A 19,738-nucleotide genomic window follows, 5' to 3' on the forward strand; every position below is an offset into this window, starting at 1 on the left:
ATATACCTGTACAATCTATCCTGTCTACACATCCTGACCGCAAAGTATGGTATAGGGGTGGGACGATCTACTGACACAACATTACACACCAGTATTTCTTATCAGAGTGCTATTTATGATACAGGCATTGTAATATCCTTACAAAACAACATACTCGAATGACTGATAAAACATTAGAATGGGAAAGCGAAAGTACATTAATACCAGATGTTTTATGATAAATCTAATCAGAATTCTTGTTTGTTCGGGGTTTTTTTCATCATTGTTAATGAAAAACATAAATAATGGCGACCTGTGTTGAAAATCATTAATACGTGCCAAATATTGAGACTGAGAATGCACCAAGTACATAAAAATCATGGATTTGGGAACATAATATCAAATCAAATATGATTTGATGTTTTATTTTATTGATTTATTGTCAAAAAGACAAATAAATATTCCTTGTGTTACAATATGATTCTGTATAACATCGAGATACATAATTATATGTATCAAATTGTATTGCTGTATTAAAACATATTATATCCTAAGTTCTGTTTATCATCCCATCCCTAGCATGGTGGCACCTCTCATGGAGTGCATGCATAGACAGAACAGATTCTCTTCTTCCAACGTAGTTTGTGTCCTGTTTTTGTATCTGAGACGTTCAACAGGCACCAAGTACATCAGCTTGTGAATTCATAAACTCATTGGTAATGATTTCACACACAATGCCAATGAGTATGGTGATTGATGCAAAACGAGGAAGGATGGAGAACAAGATGACTAGATAAACCCTTGACCTTCAAAGGAAAACTTCTACCCACCCCCCACATTTGATTGAAGGACATTTCTTTCTGTTAATGAGCTAAAACAGTTTTTGCAGACATCTACCAAACAGTCAGTAGTGGGTCTTCACTATTAAAGTTTCCAAAATTCACAAGTTTCAATATCTTCAAACTACATGTATATTATTGCTATTGGTTTTCAGTCTTTGTAAGTGTAGTCAGAACAAAACTAGGAATCATGAAGACAGGTAACCATTATCACCATAAAAAAAAAAGTACTGAAAATTACCCAGAATTAATCACAAGACAGAGATCCAAAGAGTGCACTTTATCATACAAAACAAAGTATCAGCCACTTTTCTTCAATATTTCATGTAAACCTTTGAAATTATTCTAAACAATGGAAATAGGCCTTAAAATTCATGCTTGCATATAAGTATCTTTTTAACTTTTTAAAGTGGAGGGAGTAAAATTTTGACTATGAAGTCCACGTCCAACTTACACATGAATAATACAACCAAAACTCAGTAAGATTTGTAACATCTCACCCTGTCTTTCTGAACTCAGTAAGATTTGTAATATCTCACCGTCTTTCTGCACTCAGTAAGATTTGTAATATCTCGCCCTGTCTTTCTGAACTCAGTAAGATTTGTAATATCTCACCGTCTTTGTGAACTCAGTAAGATTTGTAATATCTCACCCTGTCTTTCTGAACTCGGTAAGATTTGTAATATTTCACCCTGTCTTTCTGAACTCAGTAAGATTTGTAATATCTCACCCTGTTTTTCTGAACTCAGTAAGATTTGTAATATCTCACCCTATCTTTCTGAACTCAGTAAGATTTGCAATATCTCATCCTATCTTTCTGAACTCAGTAAGATTTGCAATATCTAACCCGGTCTTTCTGAACTAAGTAAGATTTGTAATATCTCGCCCTGTCTTTCTGAACTCAGTAAGATTTGCAATATCTCACCCTATCTTTCTGAACTCAGTAAGATTTGCAATATCTCACCCTATCTTTCTGAACTCAGTAAGATTTGTAATATCTCACCCTATCTTTCTGAACTTATTAAGATTTGTAATATCTCACCGTCTTTGTGAACTCAGTAAGATTTGCAACATCTCACCCTGTCTTTCTGAACTTATTAAGATTTGTAACATCTCACCCTGTCTTTCTGAACTTATTAAGATTTGTAATATCTCACCCTGTCTTTCTCCTCCGGTGATACAGTTCTTCCTCCCTCTTTTAAAGTTTTCAACTTCTGATTACATGCCTCACACTGAAACATAATATCCAAACTTAAATATACATTTAACTTTATTAGTCTATTTAATAAACTAACAACCCAAAATCTTACCAGGACATAAATCCTTTAGGTAACTAAATATATATTTAACTTTATTAGTCTATTTAATAAACTAAAAAAAACAACCCAAAATTTTACCAGGACATAAATCCTTTAGGTAACTAAATATATATTTAACTTTATTAGTCTATTTAATAAACTAAAAAAAACAACCCAAAATCTTACCAGGACATAAATCCTTTAGGTAACTTTGTTGCTTCTAAACAAATTACTTCATTTCTATGGAACTAACATGATTGATTGATTGTATATTGTTTAACGTCCCTCTCGAGAATATTTCACTCATATTGAGACATCACCACTGGCGGTGAAGGGCTGCAAAAATTTAGGCCTATGCTCGGCGCTTATGGCCATTGAGCAGGGAGGGATCTTTATCGTGCCACACTTGCTGTGACACGGGACCTCGGTTTTTGCGGTCTCATCCGATGGACCATCCCATTTAGTTGCCTCTTACGACAAGCAAGGGGCACTGAGGACCTATTCTAATTCGGATCCCCATGAGACAGGAACTAACATAAAATGGAATACAAAGTTATGTAATGTCTAACAGAAAACGCAGGACATACTAAATGTCTGAGACATTCTTGCAAGAGACACTTTCCATCAGCGGTTCCCTACCCGATGCGTATATGGATTTAATCCATGAACAAACCTCTTCAACTAATTGTTGGAGTTGTGAAACTGCCTCTTCTGTGGTTATTGAGCTGTTCAGGCCTCGAAGTTCTACAAAATGATGATTTCAATTTATTTTTAAGTAGAAATACAATTTCTCTTTCAAACACATAAAATCTCACCAAGATTGCCAACTAAAGGAGAGTAGCTTTAAGAAAAAGAGCATTAACAATTCAAGTGCTATAACTCTGAAATTTATGACAATACAGGAGAGATAAAAAAACAAAAAATACGATGGAATGATTATAAGGGCAACAATATTTGCCCCAACCATTTTATGCTGAGGATATCAAAATCAAATGAAAAGAAAAAGAAAAAGAAAAGACCAACAATATGAACAATTCAGTAAATCTTAAAATCAACTCGTCCCTTCCTCTGGACAAAGGAAAAAGCTTGACTCATAAAAATATACATGAAGGGCAGGGCGAAAACGGACCCCAGGACGTGCCAGAGGTGGGACCAGGCACTATGTGGATCCGACACTTCTAGGTATTGGATGTTGTGGGATTTTAGTGTTGTTTTATACAAATAATTTTATATTTTTACATACACCTGTTCATGTATCAGGTACCTGAAAGCATAGTGAAATCAATCTAATTGAAATTAGATGTTAGATCCGCTTGCATACTCGCTACACAAACATCTAACAACATCCCGTAGAGGGTCACGTCAGAGGTCAAATTCGATTGACCAATGAAATCACCGCTGGCAAAATCATTGAATGTTTGTTGAAGCCGATAAGTCTAGAGTGATACCGAATTTGACCTCTGACGTGACCCTCTATGGGATGTTTTTAGATGTTTGTGTAGCGAGTATGCGAGTGGATCCAACATCTAATTTTAATTAGATTGTAGTGAAATTTAATTCTAGGAAAGTTTTCACAGAAAAATAGCTGATAAATCTGCTAGCAGTAGGTCACTTGGAAACAACACTTAAACTTGGTCTGTACTAGGGCTGGGACGATTCAGTGTTAGCTTGATTGGATTCGGTTTCAATTCAGAACAGCATGATTCGGTTTTTTTAATTTTCGATTTGGTTCATGTTAGGTCCATTTCATCCAATGACAGCAAACAAATTCACAATTTTAATGAGTAGCATACTTAATTTAATTCTATTTAAATTTTAAATCAATATAACTATGTTGTCATTTGTAAAATTCATATCTATTTCTAACTGCATATCATAACTTTGATAGAAAAAAGAAAACAACAGTCTATCAACATGTTATAATATTAATGTGCAGCATAATATTTGGATTATCAAATAAATCTATAGTCAATCTAAAATTTGTAAGATATTGTTTTCATTTATATGCAGTGGGTTTTTTTTTCTACCCACTGGTTCTGGTACCGGTACCCATTCAAATTCAATTGGGAAAAATAGTGTCAAAATCGAACAAATTGGGAATTTTCTACCAATGTATCGGCAAATGATTTTAACTAAAAGTTAAAAATAATAAAGAACAAAACAATTAGTTGCAAGACATCAGGTGTCGTCGTAGGCTCGTTCTAGAATCTTTGTAGCTTTACAACATGGGCACTGCCATGATCTGTACTTTCGATTTAATACCGGAAGTGACCACTTTTGTTAACTTGTACAACGTTTCAGACTAAGTAAATTACGATGTCAGTGGTCTATTTTTCGGCAAGTGAATTGGGAATTTCTAGTCTCAAAATTGGGAAATTTTTTACATTTTTTGACATTGGGAATGGTACCGTTTATCGGTACCAGTTATATATGGGGGGAAAAAACTCTGTTAGGCCACACCAATTTGTAAAATAGTTCTTCGGATTTTCAAACAAAAAAAGTGAGGCGAGAGGGCGAAATTATTTTACAAATATTATTTTTAATTTTGGAGATAAAAATTATTAGGCGAGCGAATACAAGAAATATAAATATTTTTAATTGAATTAAGTGTGATTTTAAAAAGCGGGCGCCTAAAAATAATGATCTAAAATCATCAGATATCATTTGTTTACCACATAAACTTAATATTTTTCAACTTTGTTGATATAGTTTACAATAAATTAGAAGTATTTCAGATTTCAAAGACTTATTTTCTTTATACCTAATACATGTACTTTGCAACATTAACTGATAAGGTCTTTTTGAAGCATTTTATTTAAGTTTCGATTCAGAGATATGCATATTGCTAGGGACACATCCAGTTTTGACATTCATTGCAAATGCAATATCCATTGCATCGCTTTGAGCATTTTCTTGAATTTTGATATGACATCACCAAACCTTTTGTGAATTTGTCGTTAACTGTCGGTCCGGTTTAAAATAGTCATCGATCAGTACCCATTGCTTGTTGTAAGAGGCGAATAAATGGGGCGGTCCTTCAGATAGGACTGCAAAAACTGAGATCCTTGTCACAGCAGGTTTGGCACGATAAAGATCCCTCAGTGCCATAAGCGCTGAGCATAGGCCTAAATTTTGCAGCCCTTCACCGGCAATGGTAACGTCTTCATGTGAGTGAAATATTCTCAAGAGAGACTTCAGTCAATATATAGGCTAATCAAACAATCAATCGTATGCTATCAATGTTCTCTAAATAGTGGCATCGAATAGCGCTTCAAAAGTTTCATCGGCTTCCAGCATAAGGAACAACTTCCAATCCAGTGTTATGAAGTATCGTACATATTAAGATAGACATCATAAATAAATTAACCGTATTACACTGTTAAGAAATTTCTCGAGAACCCGCGCTTCTGCCATTTGTCAGCATATACATCAAGGTTATTTGTTCGCTTGTTGTAAAAACTAAAAAAAATATTTACGGATATTTTTGAACACGCGGGCGGATATTATTTTTTGATAATATTATAATTTGGATTTGTTACAAATAGAAGCGGCGAATCCGACGAACTAGATTACAAATTGGCATGGCCTTATGTCAAAATTCAACAATTCTATCAATTGAGAGTCTTTGAAAATATCTCCTTTATTTATCTACTGCTCTCTCTTATCAACTGTCAAAACATTTAATCTGTAATTATCTACGATGTTGATTTCACTCCAGCACTGACAGAATGCTATATGTTATGTAAAGATAAATAGCAATGACCTTACAGACCATAACCTGTTGGTATCTGAATGGTGAAAATGTTAAATCACAACATAATAGCGATTTAAATCTCGGTTGCATAAAAATCCACATGTTCTGCACATCACTTGGACGCCATATTTGTTGTTTTTGATGTATGCAAAATCTAAGCCGAACAGAAATCCGAAATTTGTAATCAAAGCATTGAATCGAATGGTATGAATCGCAGTGCACCAAAATTTTCGGTGCACCACACAGCCCTTGCCTGTACCCCTTCAGTATGCAACTGTGCACCACAAATCAACTCAACAGCTGCAAACAAACCGAACAACCTGAAAACTCTGAAACAACAAGGCAACAATATATGTGCCGGCTATTTCAAGACTGGGGCTTATAAATATAGATAATTCACCCCCACCTCCCAAACTAACCAGCATCCAGTCTTTTCACTTGGTCATCCTTTTCTTTACACTGTGTCGACAATTCAACAATTCTAGTATCCATTTCTCGAATTTCTTTGTCATCCACATCTGGGAACTGACTCTATAAATAAAGATCAGTTCTAAAGTATTTGAAACAAAAAACCTTGATTCACAACACAATTCAACACAAATCAATTTTTAAAAATTGGTCAATGTGTAAGAATTAGTAAAAATCTTAAAAATTTGTCATTGAATTTACATTCAATATCCTAAAATTTGTCAGAATTACAGAACTTTGCTTTACCATTTTTTTTAAAAATTTTTACTGTGGAGGTAAAGCACCTTCCATCAATTGTGTCTCAACCAAATGCCTTCAGCAGCCTGATTTATGAGAACTGCAGGACTAGTAAAATCTTCTCGTCGCTAGTCCTTTGAATTACTTTGATAAATTGATAGTGTCGAAGCATGAATGTGACAGACACAGATTCTTTTTCCTTACCTGGTCTGCAACATAAACCTTCTGTTTTCCATAAACTTTTTCTCTGATCTTCTTTCCTTCTGTTAAACTCTCACATGCCTTCACGACCGCCTGCAGAATGGACATGAATTAATGATAAATCTCAAACAATACTTTTATTTTTCAAATTCTATGTTTCAAGAAATTTAATTTCACTAACTAGATATATTGATGAAAATCAACATATATCAACACACTGGTCGTTATCAATAAAGATTATTAGCATGTTGTAATTGATATTTTAGCGTCGCACATTCCTATATCTCAACTGGTATATGTGATATGGGTCCTATGTCAAGAAATTTTGAATAAAAAAGAAACAAAACAAAACACAAAAAAAAAACCAACCCAGCATTTATGTATCGCTATTTCATTAAAGGACACATATCATGAACAAGAGGCCCACAAGCCTTATTGGTAACCTGAGTATTAGTTAAAAGTATCACTTGCCCACAAGGCTAGGAAATCTATAACTTTCCTGTTCTGCATATTTATCTACACTAAATCCTAATATTCTGAAGCAGTATAAAACAAGATGTGTTCTGCAAATGCCCCTGAGAGTGTCCTTACTGATGAAAGACTTCATCATAATGTTATACTAACATTATATGACTACTTTGACCCTAACCTAGAGTCAAAACCCAGGGGTCACAATTTGGTAAACCTTTTTCTGCTTTTCCTAAATATGTCTTTAATTTTCATACAGTATCACCAAACTTTCAAATGATAAAGACAAAATTCGCTATAATTTTGGCTCTACCACAAAAACAAAAAACCTACCCCCTCGTATCGGTAAAGAGCTACCTGCTCCAGTTCTTCTAAAAATCTATTCAGTTTAAATTCTAACAGTATCAATAACATTAAAGAAGATGTTATCTAAATGTTTTACACATGTATAAAGCACTATATATACCACGTCAGGCCCTGTCCTGCTATCTAATGCTATTGAGTCAGAACCTTTACTCTGGGGATCATGAAATTTAAAATCTTGATAGAGGCCTTCCTGCTCTTCATGACTATGCAGTATGCATTTAGTTTTTGTTACAGATGTGCTGTTGTAGAGCACTGCAGAGTTTTTAAAATTGGTCAATTTTTGCCCCCTCCCGCACCCCACCCCCGTGAAGCCTCAGGGGTGCAGGAGTCCTTAAAATTACAATTTATATCCCCTATGTCTAAAAGATGCTTCCTACAAAATTTGAAAAGAAAAGGAATGGTGGTTATCAAGAAAAAGTTACAAATTTTCAATTGTAAACGCACGGCAGATGACGACCATGCTGACTGACAGATCAATAGCAATAGGTCACCCGAGTCAACTCAGGCGATCTCATAAAGGGAAATAACTGAATAAGACCCACCGTCTTGCCATATTCTTTGTGGAGATTGTTGAAGAGGTCTACAGCGCTGTACGGTCTATTCTGTCTGTTCAAGTACTCCAATACTGCCCTGGCAGCTGAAGAAAGCAATATAACTGATTACAAACTTGAGGGTTTTTTTTTCCATCCACACCAGAAATATATATATATATATATATTTAATTACTATCAAATATGTGCAACAGTTTACCAGACTCTTCTTAAATTCAGTTCATCCATATATTGTATCTACAAGGCTTGAAGCTAACTTTTTATGTCACCAGTCCAGTTGGACTGATGGGGTATAATTTCAACCAGTCCGCAGAAAATTTTACCAGTCCAACAGAGTTTTCCAGAAATAATTAAACATATTTCGTTAATGTTATTAAAATGAAATTAAACTCAATATGCCTCAGTCAGACAATATTGTAACACTTAAATGTGGGATTTATATTTACGAATCAGATTCGTCTGATATCTATACAGATCGAAGCATGCCAAATGTGTGTATAAAATTTCATAAGTATATTTTCCAAAATGATGCTTTAGAAAATTAACCAGTCCCATCAGACTGACTAAAACAAATGTCAGTCAGTCAGACTTTTAACCAGTCAAAGACTGACGGGCATATGTTAATTTCGAGTCCTGATCTAAATTTAAAATGACTTGTGCCATCATATAAATTATTCAGTATCACTACATGTACTTTCAAAATGAAATTGGATACTCTGCTTAGAGAAGCCAATGTGTCACAAGCCCTGATTCCCTTGCTGACAATATTTATGTTGACACACAAATCCTTTTACCAACAACCATTTTCTTGGAAGATCAACTTTACTGAAAACTTGAATGGGGGGCATGAATTGAACTTACAGTAGCCTCTTAGTCTTCATGATTCAAATACAGTACTGTCAAATCTCAAAGACAAAAATTCCAAATAAAGATTTCATAATTTATGATATGTAACTGCAATATCACATAATGAACATACAGTCAGAACTCAGGAAACACAAGGAGTGGCCTAACTAGTACATTAATCAGATGGACCACAGTCCACTTAATTTCAAAGCAAAACATCTCACTATTATAGCTGGTGAATAAACATTCCTTTATACAATAATTGCAATGTTTTCTTTGAAAAGTAATTAAAGTATATAAATCATTCCATTTTCCTGAATCAGAAATGGAACCTTAAAGGACACATCGCATGTTTTTAAACTTTTTAATTTTTTCAGCAAAATTAATTCATTTCATGCCTAGAACTACTTTACATGTGTTTTAAATGAAACCGTTTGCGTAGTTTTCGAGTTTGAAAGCGATGAAATTCAAATCTTGCGATATGCATATTTTCTTCGATATTTTACGCGCCATTATCTGTGACGTCATATGCGACCTCGAGCGAGAAGATTTGAAAACAGATGTTAGCCATTTCATAAACAGATTAGATTTAATTGACAAACAATCAATTATCACATTAACGGCTTGTAAATAACACTGCATTAGGGTGTTTTGTGCCGTTTAAGGGTGTACTTGCTGTCAGAAGAGAGGCTTTGGACTGTGTTTTTTTCAATTTTCGAAGGAAGGTATGAGGGACAAGACGTGAATATTTTTTGTCGGCACAACGACTTTGCCTTAAAAAACCCAGTAGAATTTGTCCCTGTACTTTTTCAAACAAGCACTTGGACAAAGACGTAGATAAACTGCGAGAAAATGGTTCTATCGAAGCTACCCACTGTTACATATAGGCCTACGGCTTATGCTTTCCGTTCTGCTCTCAAATTCAATACACACTCGCACCAACTGACCTTCACCTTGTCACACCATATAGGCAGAACTTCGCTAGCAGTGTCTACCAACTGGTAGTTTTAAAAAAGAAATTTGAAGATGAAAGATAATTGAACTTTCAATTATAAATAATAAAATATGATATTTTCCAACTTTGAATTGAATTATAATGCTTTCATTTTTTTTTTTTTTTAAAGGAACACGTACGTGTTTACAACAACGTACAGCACGCCGCGCTCCCACTTCCTAAGTAACAACGTGTAGATAACAAAAAAAAAAATAATGATTAATAAAATTGCTTGAATAAAATAATTTAAAGGCATTGGGATTTTCACCATAAGTTTGATAATTTTCATTATTTTATTTTTTTTTCGAAATGCACCCGTGACAGTAGGCCTAGTTGTCAATGATACATAATCGTATCATAATTTAGATCTATCTAACTTCTCCAAAATAAATTTAATAATAATTGCACTGTTTATTTTCAAAAAGCAACAACGCTAATTACAGTTGTTTACAGAAATGACATTACCATATTCTGTTTAGACAGTGATCCCATGTAAACATTATTTACTCGCAGATTTCATACTCGCTTTCCTCGCTACATTTGGGCCGCTATTTGCATGCACTGGTGGCTAAAAGATATAAGACTCGGGAAATTTGTTAACATCGAAATAAATGTTATCCATGGTAAATTTATTAGGCCCCTAAAACCCGAGTTTTTAAAAATATCTAACACTACTTTTACAACAAGTTGATCGACGAAGGTCGCATATGACGTCACTGTACCACGTGGCTACCTATCTAATTAACTAGGCTTTTTGAAATCGGGGCTTAGATTTAAGTCCGTATTGTGGCTAATTATCGCAATACTTCAGCGAACGAACTATTACAATTAATTTCTATAATCATAAGGAAGATAAAATGCATATAATTTTGTATACTTTGAAAACACGATATGTGTCCTTTAAGTAAGTAAATCATGAGCTTTTTAACTTTTGCAAAAAGTAGGAGACAACATTTAATATCATTGGAAAAATGTCATCACAGCTGATAATCCTCCCTAACAGTTCCCTAATGTAACACTTCATTCTGTGTATATTCTTCATACTGCCATTACAGCTGCACAATGAAATTCAACTTCAAAGGAATGAAACAGATCAAAAAAAGTGAAACCAGTAGGCCTAGTTTGGAATTGCCAAGTCTAGTCTCTTTGCTAAATAACCTGTTATTTCCTTCACAGTAAAGAATCCTCACTGTTACAGCCCGGGCAACGAAATTAAGGGCAGGGTTTTCTTATGATCTTGATTTCATGGGCCTGGGCCTTTCCAATTGGGAAAAATAGTGACATCTGCTTGTAATTGGGAATTTCCAAATGTTTCATACAAAGATGTAGGGAGAAAACCAATCCAGAGTGCACAAAGGTTTAATTCGACTCCTTCTGACTTTCAATTTGGTCAAAGTTTACCTCATTCAAAACAGCAGAGGTCAGAAAATTAGGTTTACTTAACAATTTTGAAGCAAAAACAGTGAAAACTTCGTTATATATCCGGTCTGAATGTCCGGTGACTTTCCAGCAACGGTTTCGGAAACTAGTTCCGTTAAAAAAAAAATAATACAAAAACAGCAACATGTTCCAATCAAATTGGAACAGTAATGCAGTCCCCGGTAAACTTTTAAAACGAAAATCCAATGACCAAGGAGGCTCAAAGTCAAAGGGAGAAACAAAAAAAGCATGAAGAACATAATGCTACTTTTTTTTGGTCTGGTAAAATGTGATTCGGTCCGGTAATGTTCCTGTGTTTACCAGACCGAATGTCCAGTAAAACATTTCAACATTTTGCGATCACTGCAAACATTGTAATCTGTGGGTCTGTGAAGATTTATGAACAATTAGGATACTCTGCTAGATTTGTTTTCATTGTTTGGAAATTTCAAAGCAAAAATATGGAAAAATACCTGTTTTCTAGCATTGGGAATGGGCCCTTATTTCGGACCCCCTACAGACCCTTAAAAAATCCGTTATAAAGGGAAAATACTTGCTAAATGCGAGTTAAAAATTGAAATTGTGAGTGAAAAATCACAAGTGGTAGCAATTTTTAGCGAGTGAAAATACTAATCTTTTTCTGGATTTCCTTGGTTATTGGCTGTACTTCGCAGTTACAATAATTTCGTCTTGTACATAGAAACGATTTACATAATGATTATACGTATTGAAAAAAGTAAACGTGGATCGAACAAATAACTAAGGCCATCGTCATCTCAGTCAGTGATGTCAAAGTACTTCAAGCATACTTCGGGCATCTCAGAGACACAGAGTTTAAATAATATTAACATGATGATCTTGTCTGCGTTTACACAAATGTGTTAGTATCACTGCTTCAAGCGGTGTCCTGCTGTGCGATATCTATAGTTAAACACTAGAAGTTATTTGTAGCGCATTTTTCAACTTTTTTTAAAGAATGAAATCTCCAAATGTTTTCATTTTGAATTGACACCAACAGTCTTCAAGATTTCAAACCACATGATGTATGTAGGTGGTAGATCTCTAGACAGTGAGTGCGCCGCTCAAATGCACCCTATGACCCTCAACATGCATCAATGATGTTGTATGATAACATTAAATGGTAAATGAAAGAACTTTTAATCTTATTTTTATTATTGCACTCTATTTTCATATACTGTATTTTGATATAGAGACATGCTTGTTTTCTGAAATTCGTGTAAAAAAGCAATCGATTGAAAAATACTATTACTTACAAGCTCAATTTTCCTAGTTGGAAAATAATCCACTAGGCTAAAATTTGTAAGTTATGAAAAAAGTTAATTTCGATCCCTGTGGCCCCGAGTGTCAATGCACTATGAGTGAAAAATTGATTCTAGAAGGGTCGTGTACCAAATCAACAAACAAAAACAAAGTACATACATGTGCATGCATATACAGAAAGAAAAAAAAACCATTTAAATAAGAAACTACAAATAAAAGTCATACAACGAATTTTCTAATGCCCGAACATTGCTGAAGGTCAGATGAAAAATATACACGAGAGCGCCGAAACGTACTTGGGGAAAATCATTAGTTTCATTGTATTACATTATATTAGAAGTCTTTAAATACAAACCATTTGCATCCTTGGATTTACTCATTTTACTAAGTATCTCCAAAACCGCACATTCTCAATTTCTCGTTTTTATCGTGTTCTGTCGTGTCTGTTTTGTTTTAAATATGGCGGGATTACTAAAGAGTTCCGTCAAGGGAAGTAACGCTGATTGCTGCAGTAGTAGCAAATCAATGAACTGTAAAGACAAATATAATACATGTATCATAGGCGCTCCCCAGCTTAATTGTTAAATATATATATATATATATCTACTATACTATATGCTTATAGTATAGTAGATATATATATTTTTTTAACAATTAAGCTCGGGAGCGCCTATGACATGTATGACAGGACTTGCCAAATTGATCATGTCAGTTACTGCATGTCCATAATTTTATGAAATTACCTTCCTGTTGTATTTCATTCATTGTGTTCAACATTGTTCTTGTTGATCTTACATTTTTTGTACTATATATTATGCTCCATGTGGAACCTTTAGTGAAATAAAAAAAAATATTTACAAGTTTCAAAAATTTTCAAAGTTTTCTTAAAAGTCCACCTAATATTTTACTTGGAGAATTAGGCGCTATATCCTATTGATATTGTTATTATCCAGAATCATTGGTTTTACGCAAAGAATCGTCAATGATAAATAAGGGAAACTTTCTTTTATTCTAATTAAATTATAAAATTACAAAACCTTTCACGATCAGAATAGTTTTCTTATCCAAAATGGTTAAGTCTAGGTAATTATTGGATCAATTCAAACAGATTTGGTATTCTGAAATTGATTATGCCTAAAGCTCTGGCTAGATTATGGATTTTTTTTTAAGCCTTTACATAATTTTGAGAAGCATCTGATTTGTCTCTTACATGTTAAAAGAGTAGCTTTGTGTTATTTTAAATAGATGCATAAATCTTAGATTTTTCAATCGAGCAGGGTAGATTTTGGAGTGTCGACAGGGACGATAAAATATGTAATCTTAATGTCGACTGAGATTCGGCTTGGCTGAATATTTTGACTGATGGGTGAAGGTAAAGGTGTCAGTCGAAATGTTCAGCCCAGCCGAATCTCAGCCGAGATTAATGTAATCTACGTGAATTATTAGAATTATTATTATTAATATAGAATCACTATAGAAGTTGATTTTTATCAAATCTGAACGAAAATAATCCCCTTTTCTTCAAAAACATCTACAAAGAGGTTAAATGAATTTGATTAGCTGAAAAATTCGTTTGATCAAAGAAAACCTTATTTTGACTCCAAGTTATGTTTGAAATGATACGCCGTGTGAATTTGAAAACAAAATCATGTTCAACAACCTTGAAGAATTAAAAAAAAAAATCTTATGTATCAATAGAATTTTTAAAACCAAACTTATCAATTGTATCAGTTAATATTAAATGTACTATCATAAAAGTACTATTTGAAAAATTAATTTTGAAAAAGATACAGAAATTAAACGAATTTTTCAGCTAATCAAATTCGCCATAAATTCATCAAGACAATAGATATAATAAATGACCCTCAGATCACCTATGATTTTTTTTTAATTTATTTATTGTTTTCATAATTTTCAACAAATACATATACACCTTTTACTAACACTCTCATACAAATTAAAGAAAACAATATAGACAATTACATGTATATTAGTACTTATTGTTAAAAAAAGAAGAAGAAATGCTGTTATCATTAATTGAAAATACATTTCCATTTAGACCATTTGATCTTATGATCTTACCAAACTATGTCAGTAACCAAGAAATCAATTCATTGTAAGCTATATATATACACACTGTACCTTCCACACTGTAAATCTTGTGGGGATCCGGGTTAAGTATATTTATAGGTCTTCAGTATCCCTTGCTTTTTGTAAGAGGCGACTAAATGGGGCGATCCTTCGGATGAGACCGGGAAAAAAATCGAGGCCTCGTGTCACAGCAGGTGTGGCACGATAAAAACCCCTCCCTGCTCAAAGGCCGTAAGCGCCAAGCATAGGCCAAAATTTTGGAGCCCTTCACCGATTATGGTCACGTCTCCATATGAGAGTGAAAAATTCTTAAAAGCGGAACATTAAACGTTTAATACGATCAATCAATCTAGTAGTATAGTGCCAAGTTTAACATACAAGTTCATATGATATTTGTATTCTAATTTCCCATGTCTCTGAATCTTTGGGCGATTTTGGTGGGCTTTGGCTTGGGGGAGCATTCCGTGTGATCCGAAATGATAGAGAGGGGTATATCTTTAACTCATATAGTTATCTCATTTTGTTTGAGAAACATCCCCTTTGGACGAACGAAGAGATATATTGAAGATATTTTTCATGCAAATCTTCCTAAAGATAGCTATTTAAGTTATATGTCTCTCAGAGAAAAAGGTAACCATCTAGAGATATATCTCTCTAATTAAGTGAAAGAGATATCCCTTTCTTAGAAAGATATCTTTATTTAGAAATATATTTTTTAATATCGGGGAGATATCTTATTTTCTGAATATATATATATATATATATATATATATATATATATATATATATATTAGATAGATTAGATAGATAGATAGATGATAATTACTTTTCGCAATGATCGGTAAAAGTATAGGTAAAAAAAAAAAAGATACACGAGGACGTTTAATAAAGCTTTAGCGCTTTCATTTCAAATCTTTAGAAGCTTTACATTAAAGTGTATCTTCTGAAGATTTGAAATGAAAGCGCTAAAGTTTTACTAAACGTCCTCGTGTATCTTTTTTTATTTTTTACCTATAAATATACAGTATATATCTTTTTAAACTTGTATTTAATTTGTAATTCGTAATTTATGTACAGTTATTTGTATAAAAAAGAAAAATATTATATAGTTTTGCCTATTCTTACATGCATCAGTTTAATGTCCGTCTTTTATGATCGGCCGCAGTTCTCGAGCGGCCGAATACATTTTGTGGTTGTGTTAGAAATTGCGCATGGGGGAAATGAGAACTAATTTTCATTATCTCGGTACAATAATACCCCATTAATACATTCTGTAACATGTATAAATTCTGAATAAAAGATTTTTTTAAAGCAATATAGATATAAGTGTTAATAACTGTTACCAATACTCATTATTAATTAAACAATTATCATAAATCTAGGATTTTACATGAAATGTTACTAATTCATTCTGCACTCCATCCGTAGCGCAAAGAAATGAAACAAGCTGGGTCGGGACAAACTCTATTGTTCTAACCATGCCGCGAAATAACCAATACCAGAATTTGGAGCCGTATTGATCTAAGTCTGTCTTTCATAGAAGGAAAAATCCCGGCCGCGACAGATCTAAGTCGTTAAAACAGGTAGTGTCAGTTCCATCGCCAAACGCTCGGCATCAGGTGTGAATGTCACAGATCCTCGGAGATTACCTTAAACAAGGATGTCCCGTGTCACAGTAGGTGTGGCACGCTAAAAAAAACCTCAATGCTCAAATGCCGTAAGCGCCGAGCAAAGGCCTGAATTTGAAGTCCTTCACCGGTCTTGGTAACGTCTCCATATGAGTGAAAATTTCTCGAGAGAGACGTTAAACAAGATCTCTAGAATCAATCAATCATAGAAGGAAAATAAAGTGAGATTGAGATCCATAGTATGGCAAGCCCTTTTACTATTTATTCGAAAAACAAGATATCTCTTTAGATTAAAGAGATATCTCTTCACTTAAAGAGATATCTCCTTTACTCTGAGACATATCTCTTTTTACATCGATAGAGAGATATCTCTTTACGCTAGAGAGATATCTCTTTCTCACTGAGAGATATCTCTCTAGCATTGAAAGATATCTCTCAAAGAGAAAGAGATATCTCCGAAGCGTAAAGAGATATCTCATTTGTGTAAAGAGATATCTCTTTAAACAAAAGATATATCTCTTTTGTTTAAAGAGATATGTCTTTTGCTTAAAGAGATATCTCCCTAGCTTAAAAAGATATCTCTCTAACTTACAGAGATATCTCTTTAACCAATAAAGATATCTCTCTTATCTAAAGAGATATCTTATTTTACGAATAAATAGTAAAAGGGCTTGCCATACAAAAGTACATTAATTTGTCTACGTTTTATCGGAACCTGGACACCTACTGCAACAAGAACGAGTTCATAGCATTGTGGAGTATAAGTGATCTAATTGACAGTTCAAAGTGCGTTTTATAATTATAGAGTGTTAATATTGCTACATTGAGTGTTTGTTTTTTTAATTTATATATATTTGCATGAGTTTATATGCCGGTGTTGTACTGGTTATATACTAGCGATGTACCAACGTACTAACGAAACACTAGTGATGCACTAACGGAAATACTAACGATACACTAGCGATGTATTTGCGATACATTAACGATAGACCGCCGATGTACTAGCGATACACTCTAGTGATGTATTAGTGATACCTTGCATGTTGACCATAAACTGAGAACTATGTAATATATATATACTGAAGTGGACAACTCATTTCGTCAAAGTTAAAATGGACGTTGTAAATAATATGCAATTCTAAACGGACATATTTTAACATCAGGGGGGAATTATTACTTGTCAAGTTGTCCACGTGTTAGAGTAATTAAGAGTTAGAGCTACTGGTATTGGGGAATCTATCATGCCTCCTGAAAGCTTTTAGCGGGATTTTGTGATCAATATATGTCTTTCGTCTGGCGCCTGTCTTTAGAACCACGATGTGTCCTTGGGTCAAGGTGAATCAACAAGTTTATATCATATACTACAGGGATTGTCATAGCTGTTCACAAGGGAAGGTGTTTGGGAAATGTGGAATACGGAAAATATGAGAGAGAAAAAATCAATAAAAATTATGAAACATTTTCAAAACCAATTAATTGACAAGAAAAACCGTGAAACTAAAGTATATTGTTTATTTCAAAGGGGTTAAGCCCGTTTTGGGCCCGAACTCTGTGATAGCATAAAGCTATATTTAAGGTATCACAGAGTTCAGACCCAAAACAGGTTTAGCCTCTGCGGTTTATTTGTTTTCTGACGTTTGTTCAAACCATGATTCCTCGGTCAGAGTAAGGTCAAAATCGGGATTCAAAGTTTTACATAGGAACCGTTTTAAAATATTCTCAAGAACCACAATGGTACCGAAAGACAAACTAATACACAATAATCTTTGTGCAATGTACATCCGGGTTTGTTCCTACCCTGACCCACAGGATTATATGAAAAGCTATACGTAGAGGGTTTTTAAAGTTTTAGATTAATTAATCAATTAAAGGTTTAAAAATCTTCTTACGAACCACAAGCCTGCAAAATTGTAAAATTAATATGCAGGCATCCGTACATAACGTAGATTTAAGATAATTGTTGAATTTATGACCCCCGGTGCTGGCCATATTTAGTGTTGACTTATTATCATAAATCAATGTACAAAATTAAAGGTACAGAGAAATACAAATACTGCAGTATACAATACACAAAGTCAGTATCCAGAGTAGAACAAAAGGTATAGAGAAATACAAATACTACAGTATACAATACACAAAGTCAGTATCCAGAGTAGAACAAAAGGTATAGAGAAATACAAATACTACAGTATACAATACACAAAGTCAGTATCCAGAGTAGAACAAAAGGTATAGAGAAATACAAATACTACAGTATACAATACACAAAGTCAGTATTCAGAGTAGAACAAAAGAGTAAAGGAAGAAAGAAAAACAAAACATACGTACACCTATGAATATACCGTACATAAAGAACATGTACGTGTTGCAATGTACATATTCTGGAGGACTAGCGCATGAAAGTTAAGTAATCAAAGTGTTGATATAAGTGATAAATTTACATATCTTTTTTTCAAAATGATAGTATTTTTAGATTGGGACAGATTTTTGTATTTAATTATATTAACATTTGTTCTGTTTTCCAAATTGATAAAACGATTTCTGTACAAACGTAAGTGTGGACAAACTAAACTATAATGAAACCTATCTCTTAAGTCACATTTTTGTCACAAAAAATGCATTTTCTTTTATTTCTTTCAACATTTTGCCATTTACCAGTTTCTCTTACTAATTTATGGTTACAAGTTCTAAATCGACAAAAAGTTATTCTGTCTTTGATATCCAATTTATCTAAATAATCTTCAAAGCCAAAGTTTTCTTTAAATATTCTACAGTTTGGGAGAAGGGGGGGGGGATAAATTTGCACCGTAATTTTCAAGATTTACAAGGATACAATTTGTCAGATTAATATACACAGACTATCTCGTATATTATTTATTCAGGTTTATCTATGAAACCAGGGGTCTGGTCTCAATAGGGATTCAATTTTGCATAGGAAATTAGGAATACATGTATATGTAAACATCTAATGGTATGATTTGCCATCTTGTTCGTGTAATTTACTACATAGCTACTTGTGTAATATATATACATATTAAAGCTCGTGTCTTGACAATTGCAAAACTTTCCATTTGTAGTTGAGGCGAGGCTTAGTCGACAATGACGGAGAAGATTCGGACTACAATAGCTAAAAGAAGAAAAAAAATAAAGAAAACACGTCACATTTATGAGATTGATCAACGTTCGTTACCCCCCCCCCCCCCCCCCACCCCCCCACCCCACCCTCCATGATCCAATGGAGGTAGTTTGATAGCCGATATATTTGATCTAATAGAGTTGCAGTGTAGAAAGCGAAATATCGAGGCTAAGTTATTAAAT

General features: G+C 33.8%; 1 protein-coding gene across 1 annotated transcript in view; it reads right to left on the minus strand.

Moving 5' to 3' along the window:
- Positions 1–13,196, minus strand: part of LOC125665521 (homologous-pairing protein 2 homolog) — a 17,402-nt gene extending 4,206 nt beyond the window's left edge. The window contains exons 1-6 of the mRNA XM_048898175.2: positions 13,057–13,196; positions 8,153–8,247; positions 6,780–6,869; positions 6,290–6,401; positions 2,790–2,860; positions 1,976–2,050 (exon numbers count right to left, since the gene is read on the minus strand). Of these exons, the coding sequence (XP_048754132.1) occupies positions 1,976–2,050; positions 2,790–2,860; positions 6,290–6,401; positions 6,780–6,869; positions 8,153–8,247; positions 13,057–13,081 (468 nt within the window). The 5' untranslated portion in view covers positions 13,082–13,196. The remainder of the gene's footprint in view (positions 1–1,975; positions 2,051–2,789; positions 2,861–6,289; positions 6,402–6,779; positions 6,870–8,152; positions 8,248–13,056) is intronic.
- Between the last annotated feature and the right edge of the window lie 6,542 nt (positions 13,197–19,738).

This window comes from Ostrea edulis, chromosome 10, assembly GCF_947568905.1.
Source record: "Ostrea edulis chromosome 10, xbOstEdul1.1, whole genome shotgun sequence".
NCBI lineage: Eukaryota > Metazoa > Mollusca > Bivalvia > Ostreida > Ostreidae > Ostrea > Ostrea edulis.